Consider the following 17,831-nt stretch of genomic DNA (forward strand, 5'->3'; position numbering starts at 1 on the left):
TTTCGTTATGTTAGCGACAATAATTTAAGTTGTGTTTATTTAATCGATAAAGTGTATTTGCAATTTTTTCTTCGTCATCTTCATCTTTTGTAGCTGGAACTATCGTAAAAATAATGGAAACACATTTTTGTTTACTTAACTTATTAATATTTACAATAAAATATAAAAAATATGGGAATTTGACGATTATAGTACTACTAATTATTCAAGTACTTATTTTTGTTCGCGATGTCCCAAAAGTAATCCTTTACATTTTGGCAGGAAATAAGTTGTTTTGTTAGTAGAATTATTTATAAAATTATGTATTTTTAAAAAAGAAATAAATAAAAAAATGAAAGTCGCAGCCAAGTGTCGAACCAACAACCTTCCGATTGCTATTCAACGTTGTACTCACTACACCACTGGTTAATTATTTCATTATGTGTCAAATAATGGTTTTCTACTTTTCGCTTATTTTGATATTTTGTAGACAGAGATGTTATATCTTCAACAATCGTTAAAAATAAATTACTGAATCACACTATCGTTACTGCAAGCGATTATTTATGTCGATAAACATTACGATTGTCGGTTCGTTAAAAGTTAGTGAATCGCACTACAGACCAAAGCAAATTTAAACATTTGAATTAACTTACAGTTTTGTATTTTTGTCGGAAATGTTTGTTCCCTCACTATATTAATATTTAAAATAAAATATAAAAGTATTGTTTAACTTTATAACAAAAAATAATAAAGAAATCATATTTTCATATTCATATTGTTCAATGTATGGAACAATGTAGACAATTATTATTAAACTTTGGCATAAGACTCAACTGCCGCTACCTGATTGAAATCGGGCTCCGTTAGGATTATAAGTATTCTGAATTGTAGCCTTCTAAGTATTTTGGGATCTTCAAAATAACTTCACAAATCCCAGTATTTTCGAGATCAGGATTTCGGGATTGGCATCACATGTAATAACTAATTGTAATTTTGCTGAAAACAAAAACACTAGTTATTTTTGTTCGCGATTTAAGAATAAAAGTAAACTGCCGTAACTCAGTAATTTTCAAGCCGTTTGAAAATATTTAAAAACAATAAACTTTATTTGATGTTGAAACTGCAATAATAAACCAAACGATATCTAGATGATATAAACTATCATATGATATCGTTTGCGGGTCATAAACTATAGTTTTTGCGGACTAAATTGTACCGTCCCTTATAATATCGTTTTTCCATGCAATTATCGTTTTCGCTATCATAATTTCCAATAAAAACGATAGTAAAATCGCCATTCTACAAATTGTATTCAGAATGGTATTTAATACTAAATTTTTTTTATTTTTTTAATCTCTTATACTACAGTGGTCGACATAAGTCTATGTACGACCACAATTTTTGCCACTTTATTAGAGAAAACCCGGTAAATAAAAAAATAATAATGTAGTTCTGTTTGAAATCTATTTTTATTGCTATGCACCAAAAAAAAATGTTGTTGCAATGTAAACTTGCAAAATTATTCATAAAAAACAATAAAAAAAACATTGAGAAAAGTCTACATACGACAGCATGTCCTGTTTTTTTTTGAATACTAACAGATAAGCAATGCAATTTATTAAGTCTGGAGTTCAAAAGTAAATACCACAAAATAGGCCAAAGAACTCGCAACAAGATTAGAAGTTATTGTTCATCCACGAACAATTCAAAGAACCTTAAATAATAATGGCAATTAAAGCAGAACTCCTCGTAAATTAGGGAACGGATCGCAAACTTCGTTTGAAATTCGCCCAAAAGCACTTTGAAAAGGAGATGGAATTCTGGAAGCGAGTTTTGTTCACTGATGAGTTGATGTATAACATATTTGGAAGTGATGGGAGAGATAAAGTATGGCGCAAAACAAATACAGCAATGGATCCGAAAAAACTTACTCGCTACAGTTAAGCATGGTGTTGGCAGTGTAATGGTTTGGGGTACTGTCGCTGCTTCTGGAGTGGGAAAGTTAGTGTTTATTGAGGATAATATGGATCGTTATCAGTACAAATCCATTTTGGAACAAAATTTGAGAGCATCCGTTGATATTTTAACTCTTGGTTAATGTTGGATTTTTCAGCAAGATAACGATCAAAAACATTGGCCTCAAATTGTCAAGGATTGGCACACCACCTCAAAGCCCGGACTTAAATGTTATTGAGCACGTGTGGGAAATTCTACAACGGAAGATCCGAAAACATCTTATTACTTGTGCACCAATGTTAAAGTAGAAGCTTCCAGAAGAATGGCAAAATATAACGTCCGCAGAACTGGAAAATTTAGTTGCTTCGATGCCCAGATGCCCGTGGTGGACCAACGAAATATTGAATTTAATGAAAATTTGTATCCGCTGAAAAATGTTTATTTAGTGATCTGTACACTAGACTTTTGTCAACATATTTTTTAAATTTTTTGTGAATAAAAGTTAAATTAATTATAAATTTGGCGATATTTTTTGTTATATTACTAAAAATTCATTTGAAATAAAATTGCATCATTACTTTTACTTATTATGGTTTAGAAGTCCGCGAGTTACGAAAATAATGGTGGTATGTAGACTTTTGTTGTTGTTGTAGCAGCAGCGATTGCTGAGTTGACAGCCCTTGGCCGAGTGAACTCGGGTCATTCCGGTGCGTAGAACCGGCTGTCGTGGGAATGTGTAGACTTCTGTCGGTCACTGTAGATATATCGCTGAAATAAGACAAAAACCAGGAAAGGAAAATAACATATCATATCATACATATTTTAATCTCATTCACAACAAATAGAACACATTTGTAATTATTTGAATGTTTTAAATATTGCATACATTTCAAATCAGCATAAAATTTAAGAAAATATTCGCGTGCTTACCTACCAAGTTTTATATGAGTTAATATTTATTTTGTTTCCATCTTGCGTATTTTGATTGAAAATTTTTAATTTAAATTATTTTTAATTTTTAAGTTTTTTTCAAATGTTTGTAATTTATTTATTTATTTTATTGGAATGAAAACTATGTACATACACATCTGCTCAAAATAATAGATACACCAAAATTTATTTTTTAAAAACGAAAAAAAATAATGGTATATTGTAAAATTATAAAAAAAATTCAGTCGATTTTTATTTATAGTTAAAAGGAGAGTAAAAAACAAAAACAAAATATTTCATAATTAATAATAAATATTATAAAGTAAATTAAATTTCTTAAATTTCGAAAAATTTGGTGCTCATAATAATAGATACATTTTTAAAAATTCTTATTAAACAAAAGCTAATAAATTTTATCTTAAAAAAATTAGTTTATTATTAAAGTAAAGCTAGTATCCAGTATATCCACCTTTGTTTTGTAAAACTTTCTCCACTCTTCTGGGCATACTGGATATCAAGTTCTGACACTTCTCCAATGGAATCTCGTACCATATTTTTTGCGTTTTCTCCCATAAATCGTCTTTATTTTTGAAAACTTCCTTCGAAAGCCTTATCTTTAATTCACTCCACAAATTTTCTATTGGGTTTAAATCAGGGGATTGGCTGGGCCAGCTTAAAACAGGTACGTTATTCTCCAAGAACCAGTTTTTAACTAATCTTGAACTATGTTTTGGGTCGTTGTCCTGCTGGAATGTCCATATTAATGGCATATTTTCCGATGCATATGGAAGCATTACGTTTTCCAATATGTCTCTATACCCACTAGCATTCATGGTATTTTCTATTCGGAATATCGGACCAACACCATTCCATGAAAAGCAACCCCAAACCATTATGTTTCCCCCGCCATGTTTTACCGTCTTTTTTGTAAATTTAACGTGGAATTCTTTTCCTTTTGGTCGGCGTACATTTCTTTGGCAGTCGTTTCCAAACAAATTTATTTTTGTTTCGTCGCTCCATAAAATATTTCTCCATTTTTTTTCGCCTTCACACCCGGACCATTGTAAGTGCTCTTTAGCAAATTCTAATCTTGTCTTGATATTTTTTTGGCGCATTAGTGGCACTTTTCTGGCAATTCTTCCCGGCAATTTAGCTTGTAAAAGACGACGACGAACTGTTTGTGGACTGATTTCGTTACATAGCTCCGCAGAAATAGCTTTCGATGATATGAATGGGTCTTTTTTAACCATAAGGACGATCCGCCTATCTGTTTCTGGACTGGTTTTCTTTGGTCTACCGCGAGTTTCTCTTTTTTGTTTTTTAGATAAAGCATTTTGGACAAAATGTAAAGATCTTCCTATGCTCTTTGCTATTTCCCGTAATGATTTTCCTTGATTTCTCATCGTTTGAACAATTTTTTTTCTCATCTTCGGTACAATGATGATTTCGTCCCATTTTCTTCAAAAGAGTCCTATTTTTTATAAAATTGTTGCTAAAATTTAAATTATACTTACTGTTTCACGTAAATAGGAACAAAAAATTGCACAAAAAAAAAATTGTATATAAACAAATTACTGATGTGTATCTATTTTTATGAGCAAATAATTTTTTGTAATTCAAATAAATTCGTTTTTAAAAATCAACATGAAAGCAAATAGTTGCCAGATTTTTGACTGACATGACATTGCCAGATAGAAATTTTAATAATATGATGTATTCTTAACGCTTGCGAGGAAATTTTCAATGTTACCGCCATTTAAATTTTTTCCAATTAGGTGTATCTATTATTTTGAGCAGATGTGTATGTATATTATAATAATATCGTTTTCAATAATAATATATGATATCATAATCGCCCCCATAAGTTAATATCGGTTTTGCTATCATATCGTTTTCTGGTTTATTGGGATTTCACCAAAAAATACTGAACGAAGAGATTTATAAAAACTATAAGTATTTTCGAACTCTATGAAAGTTGGTATCCCGCCAAAGACCACCTATACTGGCAAAAAGTTATTAAAAGTAAAAAAATATGCAAATTCAAGCTGTGTGTCATTTTACATTTTGAACGTTCGTAGTTACTTTAAAAAAATATTTTCAATTGCTAATAAAGAAAGAAGACTTAATGCCTATTTATTTTTCCATATCAGTCAGTTTTAAATATTCAGATCATCAATACGCATCTTTTCAATGCTATTTTTAATTACACCGTACGACACTCAATATTAGACACGAACCGGGTGATATACGTCTGAAACAATAAATTAAATGGAGAAAAACTGCGTTTTCAGTTTTTCATTTCGTGATCCTGTTTCCTTTTAAAAGGACTTCAAATTTTCAGAGGAGTACATTTTTAAAAAAATGTTTTAAAATACTTCTGATCATCCCACTATGTCAAATTTAGTGTCAAATGATCAAGAAGAGTTGTAAAATATTTCGTATTATTTTTATTTTATCCTGTAAGGATCAAAAGATGTCAAAAATATCCTTTCAAATTTTTATCCTTGAATATCTTTTTAGATTTCCAATAATTTTTTTTTAAAAAAATAGTGAATTAAAGATCCTAATATTGAATACCACATGCCAAAATTTCATCCTTCTAACTTAACTTAAATTTGATTTTTTATATTTTATTTTAATATTTCATTCGAAAAAAATATAACAAAATCCGTTGTGAAAAGCAACGAAGAAGACTTTTTAATAAACAAGTAAAATGGTATGGTCGGACTACCCGGTGTAGGGTAAGCCCGATTATAAAGAGTTTTCTTTTGATATGAAACTTATTTGTGTTGAATCTTATTTGAATACACACATGTTCGGTAGTGGGCCTTATATGGGAACTATGACTAATTATGGACCAATCGTCATAAAATTTGGTGGGATGAATTGCGAATATATGAAACATATTTGTGTTGAATTTTTTTTGGATACTGACATATTTCAGAGATTTATATATATTAATGACATTTTCGAGAATGTTGCTTATATGGCAGCTATGGAATATTGTTGACCGATCGTCACGAAATTTGGTCGTGAGAGTTCGGCTTACATAAAACTTAATTGTGCTGAATTTGGTTTGAATATGTTTATAATTAAGATATTTATGAGAGCTTAACTATTTTCAAATAGGCCAATTGTATGGGGGCTAGGATAAATAATGGGCTGATTCTAACCAATAGCCTTTGTCCTTGGGGCAATATAAAGGTTTGTCCAAATTTTGTCGAATTATCTTTAAACCTGCGACCTGTAGTTTGATTACAAGGTTTACATGGATGGACGGACAGACGTACGGACATCGCTTAGTCGACTCAGAAAGAAACTTTAAGGTGGGTGTTGGGACAATATTTTTGTATGTTGCAAACAACAGCCCTAACCTATTATACCTCCCCCACTATGGTGGTGTAGTTTATAAACATGCACTTTTCTTAATAAAACTTTTTTGTATACTAATAACTTTTTTTTATATTATACTTTGATCTTTATATACTATATAAAGGATAAAATTTTGACATTTAGTATAGAATATATAACGCACTATTTTTTTAAAAGGAATTTATTGGCAATCTTAAAGGATATTAAAGGATAAACATTTTAAAGGACAGTTTTGACATCTTTTGATCCTTACAGGACAAAATAAAGATAATACAAAATATTTTACAACTCTTCTTGTTCTTTTGACATACCTACAATTTGTCATTGTTGGAATAGCAGGAGTATTTTTAAATATTTTTTGAAAAATGTACTTCTTTGAAACTTTGAAGTCCTTAAAAAAGGACACAGGATCACGAAATGAAAAACTGAAAACACAGTTTTTCTCCATTAAATTTATAGTTTCAGACGTATATCATCCGGTTTGTGTCTAACGAATGTTTTCTATATTTGTCGGACGGTGTTATATGTGAGATAATATGCGCATAAATATGCATTTTGAAATAAAATATAACAAAGTCGATGCAGCATGATAGATTACTTATGTTATTTTTTTTATTTATATTATTTTTGTTTTTCGTTTTTCATTATTGATATAAAGATAAAGTTAAAAAAAATATTTTCTTTCAGGCCAGTTTCGATTTTTTAATAAAATTGAACATTTGAATATTATTATCTTTTCAAGTATGGCTGGTACTGGGGTCCACTATCAAGTGAGGCAGCAGAAAAAGTTTTGTCTAATGAACCAGATGGAAGTTTTATAGTACGCGATAGCTCCGATGATCATTACATATTTTCTCTCAGTTTCAAACTAAACAATTGCGTTCGACATGTTCGGATTGAACAAGACCAAGGTTTGTGTTATCTAATTAAATATAAAACTGATAAGATTTGTTAAGTTAATTTAAAATGCGTATTTTCTTTTATGAAAGGCACATTTTCATTTGGGTCGTATGCTAAATTCAAGTCGCAAACAATAACCGAATTTATTGAAAAAGCTGTAGAACACTCGCGAAGTGGCAGGTAAGTTACAAAATCTAAACCAAACATATTCCATTCCCATACTACATAATTTTGTTTTCAGATATTTATTTTTTTTACATCGAAGGCCAGAACATGGACCAATGCGTGTGCAGTTGACAAATCCGGTATCTAGATTTAAACACGTGCAAAGTTTACAGCACATGTGCAGGTATATTATATATTTAAACATTCGTATATCTGTAGAGATTATAATGTGTTTTGCTTTCAGATTTGTAATATTAAAAGCCGTAGTAAGAAAGGATTTAATACAAACATTGCCATTGCCAAGAAGACTTTTAGACTATCTTAATTATAAGCATTGTTATTCGGAACAAGTTGAAAGTGATAGTTCAAATTCTCAGGTAAGCTTTTATATTAAATGTTTCATATATAATGTATAATATTCATATTATATATAATATTTGTTTTCTCTCCTTTTTAGATTTCAGGAGAAGGCTCTTTGTAGGCTTGTTCGACATTATTGTTTTAAATGTTATCGATTTATTTTAAATATAGGAGTAGTTACCATATTATACACGATAGTTAGAATTACAGTGCATAACAATTAACCGATTGTCTCTTAGTATTTGATTATGTTAATAATGAAATTATTGCTGCTCACAAAGTATTTGTACTCGGTGCTATAATATAAGATATGTAAAATTTAAACGTAATATGAATAATACTAGTAGTAATTACAGAATTTTGACTGAATTGCAAATAAAACATAAAAATACATCTATATTTGAATACAGTATTTAAGTTAAGCAATTAAAACGAAAACAACAGAAAAACAAAAAAAATGTAACTGAAACAATTTTTATATATTTCGAAAATATTTAATAAGTTTACCCATATTGAACAATTTGTGGATTTAAAAATGTCAAATGTATTACCCCAATTCTCTATCACTACTAACGCATAAACATATTAAATGTTTCTTCGATCAAAACATTTCTCCGATATGAATTTTAACTATGTTAGCTTAAAATTAAAAGCATGTTCACTTATCAGTTATAAGTATTATCAACAAATAATTGTCCAAGGTATTTTTTATAACTTCTGGCGTACAAAACAAAATACTATTCTGTTTTTGTTTATATTAAGTTTGTTATTGGATGTAACAAAACAAGGTTATTGTATAATTAGACCCAATAGCCATACAAATTGAGAAAATTAACTCTTTAAAAGTTTACTTAATCAATTTAATAAACTAGAAATAGTTTAAGTATAAATGAATAATTACTGAAGAGGTTTCCCTTACATAATTTTTGGTACAGCTTGTAAATTCGGCCTATATACACACCGTTACAAAAGTTACATTTGGTATGTCGATCGTATGTATACTTTTGTAACGGTGTGTATATACATTAGAGTTCGTTTGTGACCAGGCCACTTCATTTGTTTTACGGGTATCATCATTTTTTAAAACGCTTTTCATCGTGCATATTTAAATGAGATTTGCGTCCTCAGTTGTGGGTTTTTGGAACTATTTTTTATGGATTCAAAAAACATAAATTGTATTAATTTTTGATGCAGAATCGACTGGTGAAATCAAATTTGCAATATATTCAACCGTTTTTGTTCTACAGAAAATGGGCTAAAAATCTGCGTTTAGGTGTTTTGAACCACAAAAAACCTTAAAAAAATGATGATACCCGCAAATCAAATTTTTTAAATTAACTCTAATATACATGAATGCCAAATTATTTTTTTTGTTCATTCGGATGAGTACTTGTTAGCTCAGTTAAACCTGAAACAAATTTATTCGGACTTTAAACGTATTGTGGATCTAAGCTTCGAGTTAAAACCCATTTTGGTGTAATTTAATTTCTTCAACATAGTTTGTGTTTTGAAATTGTAATACAATGCAAGGAATTTGATCCATTATCGTCTCCATTTGAAAATTGTTTAATGTTTTCGCCACATTTTTCATACAAGTTGAAGAATGAGAGATAAAATAAAGGACGGTTTAATTAGTGAAGATTATGAAAAAATAATACGGCAAATTAAACTAATTGAGCAATTGCGACAAAGATTACCATATGAAAACTCTTCGTAAAATCAATTTTTTATCCCTTGATAATACACTTAAAATAGTAAAACCAAAAAAATATATTAAAGGTATTTATTTAAAAAAAATGGAAAATTACACTCTGATTTTTTTACACTTTTAAAAAACAAAAACAAGATAAAAAATCAAAAAAAAATTTATTTTTTTGTGGAATTTTGTTCATGTTTTTGTCGTGTAAAAAAATCAGAGTGTAATTTTCCATTTTTTTTAAATAAATACCTTTAATATATTTAATATATTTTGATTGTGTCATATTTCCTTATTATGTCATATTGATAGTGAAAAATTAAACTGCTAATGAAATTACGAATCTTAAGGCAAATGGACAAATATAGAACCAACAATGTCCATTTTCTGACATGGTTTATTTTATTTATTTATTTATTTTATTCATTCAAGTAATACAAAGCCTTCAAGGCCAAAATTACATATTACTTAGCAATAATACCTAAGCATAGGAAAAAATTAACAAGGTGTTAAATATAAATAATACAAATAACTTATTAATCTGAATTTTCTTATATAAAACGGTTCCCCAACCGTAATGTAAAAATTAAAAAGAATTTGAAAAAAGTAACAATAATTAAAGAAAAAAAACAAACAAAAGGCCCAAATCAATAGCAGCACTGAAAATTTTATCTAGTATTTAACTTTTTAGTACGTCTTTTAAGTAATGCAGAGGTTGAACGACTTTTTACTATAATGAAAATTGTAAAGTTAAATAATGTTTAATGCGTTATTGAATATTAGATTATCATTAAAAAAATACATAAATATTATTTATTGTATTTTATTGAAATTTATGCAAATTCTAGTTCTGATTCTTCCGATTATGATAAAACCGTGTACCGTTTTAATTTTATTTACTTTTATTAATGTTATGAACATATTTTGTAAATTTTTATTTAAAAATTGTAAAAAAATTGAAATTCTTAATTTATAATATTTTTACATTTTTTTTGTTTTTTTTTTAAAGCGGTTTAGCTTTTTCTGGCCTTTTTTGAAGTCAATATAGCTCCTTTTTTGCCAGCTCCTGGCAACACTGCTTGTAAGGATACCATAGGTCCATATGGACTATATCGTTTAGCTTCATAGGGCTGTTTGAATTGTTAATATATTTTATAATTTCCTTTTGCATGTTGGGGTAATAACATGTATTTTTTAAATTATTGAATACCTCATTTATTCTAAGGTGCTCAGTTTCAATCCTCATAAGTATGATTTCTTTGTCCGTAATGTCGTCCAATCAAAAAAAATCCAATCAAAAAAAATCTTAAAATTTTTAGATTCTTGTTATTTGCAAAATACATTCTATAATAATCCTGAAATATCAAAAAAAGTCTGTCATTCGCACAAAAAATTGCAACAAGTCTCTTTTCTGGGAGACACTCTCGAATTGTATTCTTTAAGTCAATTTTCTTTGTTACCATTATAATTTTTCTTATTTTATTTCTATAAATAATTTTTAATTTCCTTGATTCCCTAGTTGCGTAATCCAGAATAATCTGCTTCTTGAACAAATTAACGGGTTTCTCCGTAATTGATATAAAATTTGTATCATCAGTATCTGCACTGTGAATCGTTTCCATATCATTACTAGCATTGGCCTCATCGGAGTTAAACAATTCGTTAAGGTTAATAAAAAGAGTTGACTCCGCAACAGCTTCACTCGGTGTCGCATTTCTCTTATGGTCATATGTCATTCTACTTAAACTATCTGCCACTATATTTTCTTTGCCTTTTATATACTCGACTAGAAAATCGAAATCACTTAATTTTATCTTCCAACGTTGTAATTTCGAATTTGGTCCCTTCAGATTATTTAGGCAAACGGGTGGTCTGTGATCAGTTCTAATTGTAAACCTACGGCCATATAAATACGGACGAAAATATTTCGTTGCCCAAACTAACAAGGAGTTCTCATTCGATTGTGCTACATCGTTGCTCGTGACCGTTCAGGGAGCGATTTGCGTAAGCAATGGGCTTATTATTTTGCGTGAGCACTGCACCTAGTGCAAAATTGCTCCCATCGGTTGTTAATGTCTTAAGTTTATCAAATGCTTCTACGTATTCTGGGTCGTTTATATTTATTCTGGAGTTCTTTTTTAAATATATTATGAGGTGATGAGCTATTTTGGAACAGTCTTTGATAAATCACCTGTAGTACACAATTATTCCCAGGAATGTTTTAATTTGCTTTGGCTTTTGGGTCATTAATGGCTTCGATTTGTTTTACACTTATCCGGTTGAATTCTAAGGTTAGTATTCTTTAAACATTTTAGGAACTTATCTAACGATTCCTTATGTTCTTCTATACTTGTAGAAAAAACAAGGATATTGTATGGACTATTTGATTCCCTGATAATGCCATCTTTAAGCATTTCTTGGATTTGTCGATCTACTTCTATTCTATGAACCTCTGGGTAACGGTACATTTTAGAATATATTGTAATGTTATATTTGGTATTCATTTTATGTTTTATGTCATTCGTAAACGGTAGTTTTTCTTCTGATTGGTGAAACACCACCTTGTATTTTAGTAGGGTTGGTCTTAATTTAGATATCTCTTGCTCATGCAAGTGACTGGTTCTAATAAAGGTAAGAAAGTTGTCCCTAGCTATTTCGTTGTTCCCTACGTCAATAAAATGTTCCTTATATGAAATGTTATAATTAAATTCGTAGTCAACCATGTATAACGGCAATGTCACGTTCCTAGTGATAAGCCGCCGATTCGGGTAGTAAATTACAGCACATAATTTTTGCATAATATTGTTACCTATTAGCCCATCGTAACCATTATCCAATTTACATTCTAAAAATTCGCCAACAAAATTTCTGTTTCAAATTCCTTAGAGTGTTTCATTAAAAATATTTTTCCTAGGGCTCTAGCATATACAGATACTTTTTCTTTCCATTTTGGAAAACATACTACCTTATTTACAATAGTAAATTCCGCACCGGTATCAATAAAGTATAATTTTCTAATTGGTGTTTCTATACTATATAGGGAAGTTGTTTAAGGCTTCTTTTGAAAAATTCACATTGGAAGAGCCGACTTCCATAGGAACTACACTTTCGGTCCTGTTAGTATTTCTGCTTTGTCCAGATCTGTTGTATCTTCCAGATTGGTCATTATTGTACCTACGAAGGTTTCTTGATTGATTATTGTTTATATCTCTAGATGGATCATTGTTGTACCTACGGAAATTTCCTGATTGATTATTATTGGAAGAATTTCGAGGTTGACCATTGGAAACCAAACCTTCGAAATTCCTACCTTGGGCCTTTTCGGAAATGCATCACTGCGCTGCATCTGATGCGCAGTACATTCTAAAATGCAAAAGTTGCCAACACTGCAAATGTCTTGAGTTCTAAAAAGCAACAGTGAAACAGATGATGCGCAAAAACCCATCAAACACGCATCGCCAAAATGGCTGATGCATTGTCTGCGCATCAGCTGATCTGCATCAAAACTAATTACAGATGCATCAAATGCAGCGCAGTGATGCATTTCCGAAAAGGCCCCTTGTCTGAATCTAGTGTCATTTCCTATGTAATTTCTTCGTTGTTATCATTACTGCCTACTATTAAAAAAGTAACGTTACTGTCCTTAAAAATTCTCTTCCAAGCATTATTGCCTCTACTTTGGCTATTATACCTATATATCTGACTATCACCAGATACCGTATAGTTCTGGTGTCTGTCTTCTAAGATTATCTTAAATGCCTCGTCCAACGTGTTCCGGTTTCTCGCAAAAATCATTGTTTTTGTTGGTTCTGGTAGGTGTTCTTTGAACACGTGTAGAGATTCTGTTTATTTCTTCGGTTGTAAAACCTTCATCCTGATGCGTCAGTCCTCTATTATATAGTCTGTTCCTTAATTTATTTATGTCATAATCACCCCTATCGCGAATCAATATTTAACATGAAGTATGTTCCCATTTTCCATTTTTCGTTCATAAACTTTATTCACGTGAAAAAATTCCCCATGTGAAATTTTTAGATGAAATTTTGTAAACAATAAACAGCTGCTACGAACAAAATAAACTATTGTGAATGAAAAGTTTAGGGGAATATCACGATAGCAATTTTCCCTTCGAGGGAAATGAATATTTCATGGGAACATAAATTTCACATGCTTTTCACGATAGGGGTGAATAATATTTTTCAATAGTGGAGCTTATTGTAATTGAAACGTCCGCTTTGAGGAATATAAAATACTGACTTTATTTATTCTTTAATTCTTAAAGCTACCGTTCTTACTTAAATATAATAGAGTGTAATGTATATACCTTATACACCGTGTGAATTACCTTGATCAGCATTTTTTAACGTGAGAACACAAAATTGCTGACCAAGTGATATTCAATGATAGTACATATAATATACACGCTACACCTCCCTTTTACAAGGAATGAATTTATTTATTTAAATTTATTCTAAATATTGGTTATATATATTATTATAAATATTTATTATATATAGTTGTAATATATTTTTATTTATATACTTAAATTTATTCTAAATACTTTATTTTTTTTATATTATTATAAATATTTATATCTTAACTTATTTTTTGGGGACCCCTAATCTATGTTAACATAAAATTTAAAAAAAAAAAAATTAATATGTATGTTTAAAAGAAAAAGTATATTCCCTTCTAAGAATGGAAAATTTTCAATCTATTTTTATGAACCTTAACAATTTTATCTTTATCAAGTACAAGCAAAGTACAATTGCCATTATTATCGATCTGCGTAACTGGATATGGGCCTCTGAATAGTGTTTCCAACTTATGCCCTGAGTTATTTTCTAATAAAACTAAATCTCCTATTTGAAGGTTAACAGGTTTTTTAGCTTTATCATATTGAGATTTATTATGATTTTTCGACTTCACTAGCATTTTTGAAGCGCGTTGCTGTGCCGTCTGGAGTCTATATTTTACCTCCTTCTCATACGAGTCCACGTTATACAGTGGGTCAACTGTATTTGTCATAATCGTATGTGGTATTTTACCAAAGACTAATTCGTAGGGACAGTAACCATGTACTGTAGATGGCGTTGTATTAAAGCAATACGTGAAGTATCTTAACCATTCATCCCAATCCGTTCTACTTAATGATAAGTACGAACGAACATATTCATTAAATGTTCTATGAGATCTTTCAATGGTACCCAAGGTTTGATGATGGTATGCCGTTGATGTGACATACTCAATCTTTAACATTTGGCAAAGCTCTTGCATGGTTTGATTTTTGTACTCTGTTCCCATATCAGATATGATTTTTCGCATAGGGCCATAGATTAAAATAAAATTTTCAAATATGGACTTAGCTACGGTTTTTGCCGTTTTGTCCGGTACCGGAATAGTAATCTAATATTTAGTTAAATCACATATGATAGTAACTGCATATTCATTACCACTATTAGACTTTATAAAAGGACCGATCGTGTCAATAACTATTACATCGAATGCGCGCGCTGGTGTTTCAGTTATCATCGTGTACCCAGGATGACCAACAAATATTGGATCATCATGAAACTTTTTCAAAAGGAAACTTTTCTGCTCTTCATCATTTACTATTATCTGTTTTGGCGTTAACACTATTATTCGATTTTTTAATGTTCTGTTCGCAATATTTTTGAAATCAGTGATTCGAATCTTCTCAAATAATCTATAATTTAATGAGAGTTGCAACTCTTTAATGTTCTTATTGTCGGTTGTATTCTCCAACCTAGGAAAAAATTGCTCTAAAACAATTTTTCCATTAACAATTAGATCATCTAATATAATTTTCTCTATAATTATTTTCCCATTGCGTATGTAACACCTTGGTGATTTACATTTAAGGTCAAATTTTAGGCGAACGTTCTTCCTTACTTCCTTAGAACTGATTGTTTCATATATTTTTTGTTTCTCTACTTGTCTTGTAAAACCATTTTCCGAATCCGTTGTTACCTTTCTAGTTTTCAATCTAGTTGTCACATTTAGGATTTTTCTTATTTCCATAATGCTCTTAAAATCTATTCGCGACAGAGCATCTGCTCCACAGTTATCTTTATATATTTCTTTATATATTCTATTTCAAAATCATACTCTTCCAAATCCAATCGCATTCTCGTCAAAAAAAAACTGCAGCGAGTTTTTGTTCAATAATTGACTTATTACTTTCCCCTTTTGTAAAAGATCTTGATGCATATGCTACGAGTAATTGTACTCCATTATATTCTTGGCTCAGTACTGTACCGCACGCATACTTGCTTGCTTCCGTCGTAATACAGAATTCCCTATCAAAATCGGGGTATTGTAATATTTTCTTAAAATACTGAAAGGATTTTTTCGCAAATATCCGACCAAATAAAATCAGAATTTTTTCGAGTTAATCTCGTTAAGGGTAACGAATGCTGTGCGAAGTTTGGAATAAATCGTCTGTAATAATTACAAAATGCGACGAATCGTTTAGTTTCCTCCGCATTTTTGGGTGTAGGATAATTTTTAATTACTTCGTACTTGCTGTCGTCTGGAAGAATTCCCCTATCAGTACATTTGTGACCTAAATATGTAACTTCATGACCAAAAAATGAACATTTATCAGGATGTAATTTCAAGTTATACTTTTTACAGGTCAAAAATACATCTCTAAGGTTTGCTATCATGTGCTTTTCAGAACATCCGATTACTATAAGGTCATCCATATAAAGGAATGCCTGTTCTGGTGTTAGTCCAGAAAATGCCATTGACATCATTCGCTGAAAAGAATTTGGAGCTACTTTTCTTCCATAATGGAGTCTCTTAAAACGAAATGAACATTCGTTAGTAGAAAAAGATGTAATATCCATAGATTCGTGTTCTAATTCGATCTGATGAAATCCTGACATTAAGTCAAGGCAAGAATCTCTGCTATTAATTTTTTATTTATTTGCCTATAGTCATATAGCCATCGCTTCACAGAACTACCTGGTAGTGTTTTTTTTTGGAACCAGTAATACTGGACTGTTATATGATGAAAATTATGGTTCAATAATGTCATCATTTTTTAGTTTTTCAACTTGGCTATTGATCTCCTCTTTTTGGCTATGAGGTATTCTGTAGTTCTTGATATAAACTGGTTCATCATCTTTTATTCTTAGTTTTTGTTTATAAAAATTATTTGTCGAAATCTTATCTGTTTCCAAAGCAAAGATATCTGAGAATTCTGTACATAATTCCGTTAAGGATTTTTCTGCAAATCTGGGAAATTTTTTGACAATTTAGTTATTATTTGCTCAGTGCGTTCTTTATTTTCGGTCTCTATATGTGGAATATCATAATCCAAAACATTTTCAGTTTTTATATCAAAGTTATCTAGGACAACGTTTTGATTTGTTGTATTTACTATACGGATATAAGCATTATCGCTTTTCACTATAGTATTCGCAATAAAAACTCCGTTACGCAAATTTTGATTTGGTATTAAAATTTCTTTCTCGGAAGTATTAAGTTTTATTTTTCTAATCACTTCTGATCTAGCCGCAATTGATAAGGATCCAGGGGTTGGCGTATCGTAAATTTTTGTTACGATATCAGAAGGAGCATTATGTGGTCTTAATATCAATAACTCATGTTTACTCTGATAATCTAATATACAATTATATCTTCGTATAAAATCTAAACCCAATATTCCATCGCAAGGAATTGGAAAAGTTTTATTAACTACATGAAATGAGTGTTCAAACAAGAAATTTTCTATTACCAAGTGCGCTTTTATTTTTCCAAGAGAATCTATTGTTGATTCTCCAATGCCCGTTATTCTAGCTTTATTGTTCGTATCTATTAGTGTATTAGGAGCTAATGTGCTTTCCTTAAAAATTCAAATATCGGCTCCGGTATCAATTAGAAATGTATTATACCTATTGTTCAAGTTACTCAAATTTAAATTATATATTCTGTATTTTGCTATGTTTAAAATAAAAGATTTTTCTAATTGTTTGTTTGTGCCCCCAGTCGAGTTTCCTGGGGGTCCCGTTGGTTTCCCAGAGCGTATCTTACTTGGTGGTGTCCCTGTTGTCTACCACGTTGGTTATAAAAATTTCGTCCATTATAGGAACCACCACGGTTATTACTACGATTATAACCTCGATTGTAATTCTGACCGCGACTGTAGCCTCGACCACGGCCATAATTATTACGGTTACGTCTAGAACTATAATTCATTATACTGACAGTATTCGTATTATTGTCAGTACAAGCATTGACAAATTTGGAGACGGCCTCATTCATGTTATTGAAGGTACCAGCCTCCATGACAAGTTTTACCCTTTCATTTGAAGCGTTCCTACACATTGCTTTTATGGCAGTTTGTGAAGAATACTTATCCGCATGTGGATTCGATAATCCATCCGAAATATATGCATTTGTCAATGCTTTAAATTTTCCAGTTCCTCTATGAACTGGTTGG

The 17,831-nt window shown here is 30.4% G+C and overlaps 1 protein-coding gene across 3 annotated transcripts in view; it reads left to right on the top strand.

The window, feature by feature from the left end:
* Socs16D (Suppressor of Cytokine Signaling at 16D) overlaps nt 1-8,064 on the top strand; it is a 96,913-nt gene extending 88,849 nt beyond the window's left edge. For 2 of the 3 annotated variants that reach the window (XM_065507353.1, XM_065507352.1), the window contains exons 6-10: nt 6,983-7,151; nt 7,230-7,320; nt 7,382-7,489; nt 7,550-7,682; nt 7,763-8,064. In XM_065507353.1, the coding sequence (XP_065363425.1) occupies nt 6,983-7,151; nt 7,230-7,320; nt 7,382-7,489; nt 7,550-7,682; nt 7,763-7,786 (525 nt within the window). In that variant the 3' untranslated portion in view covers nt 7,787-8,064. Of the gene's footprint in view, nt 1-6,927; nt 7,152-7,229; nt 7,321-7,381; nt 7,490-7,549; nt 7,683-7,762 lie in introns of those variants that run through there. The other variant, XM_065507354.1, reaches the window with a different exon arrangement.
* The last annotated feature ends 9,767 nt before the right edge of the window (nt 8,065-17,831 follow it).

Source organism: Calliphora vicina, chromosome 4 (assembly GCF_958450345.1).
Source record: "Calliphora vicina chromosome 4, idCalVici1.1, whole genome shotgun sequence".
NCBI lineage: Eukaryota > Metazoa > Arthropoda > Insecta > Diptera > Calliphoridae > Calliphora > Calliphora vicina.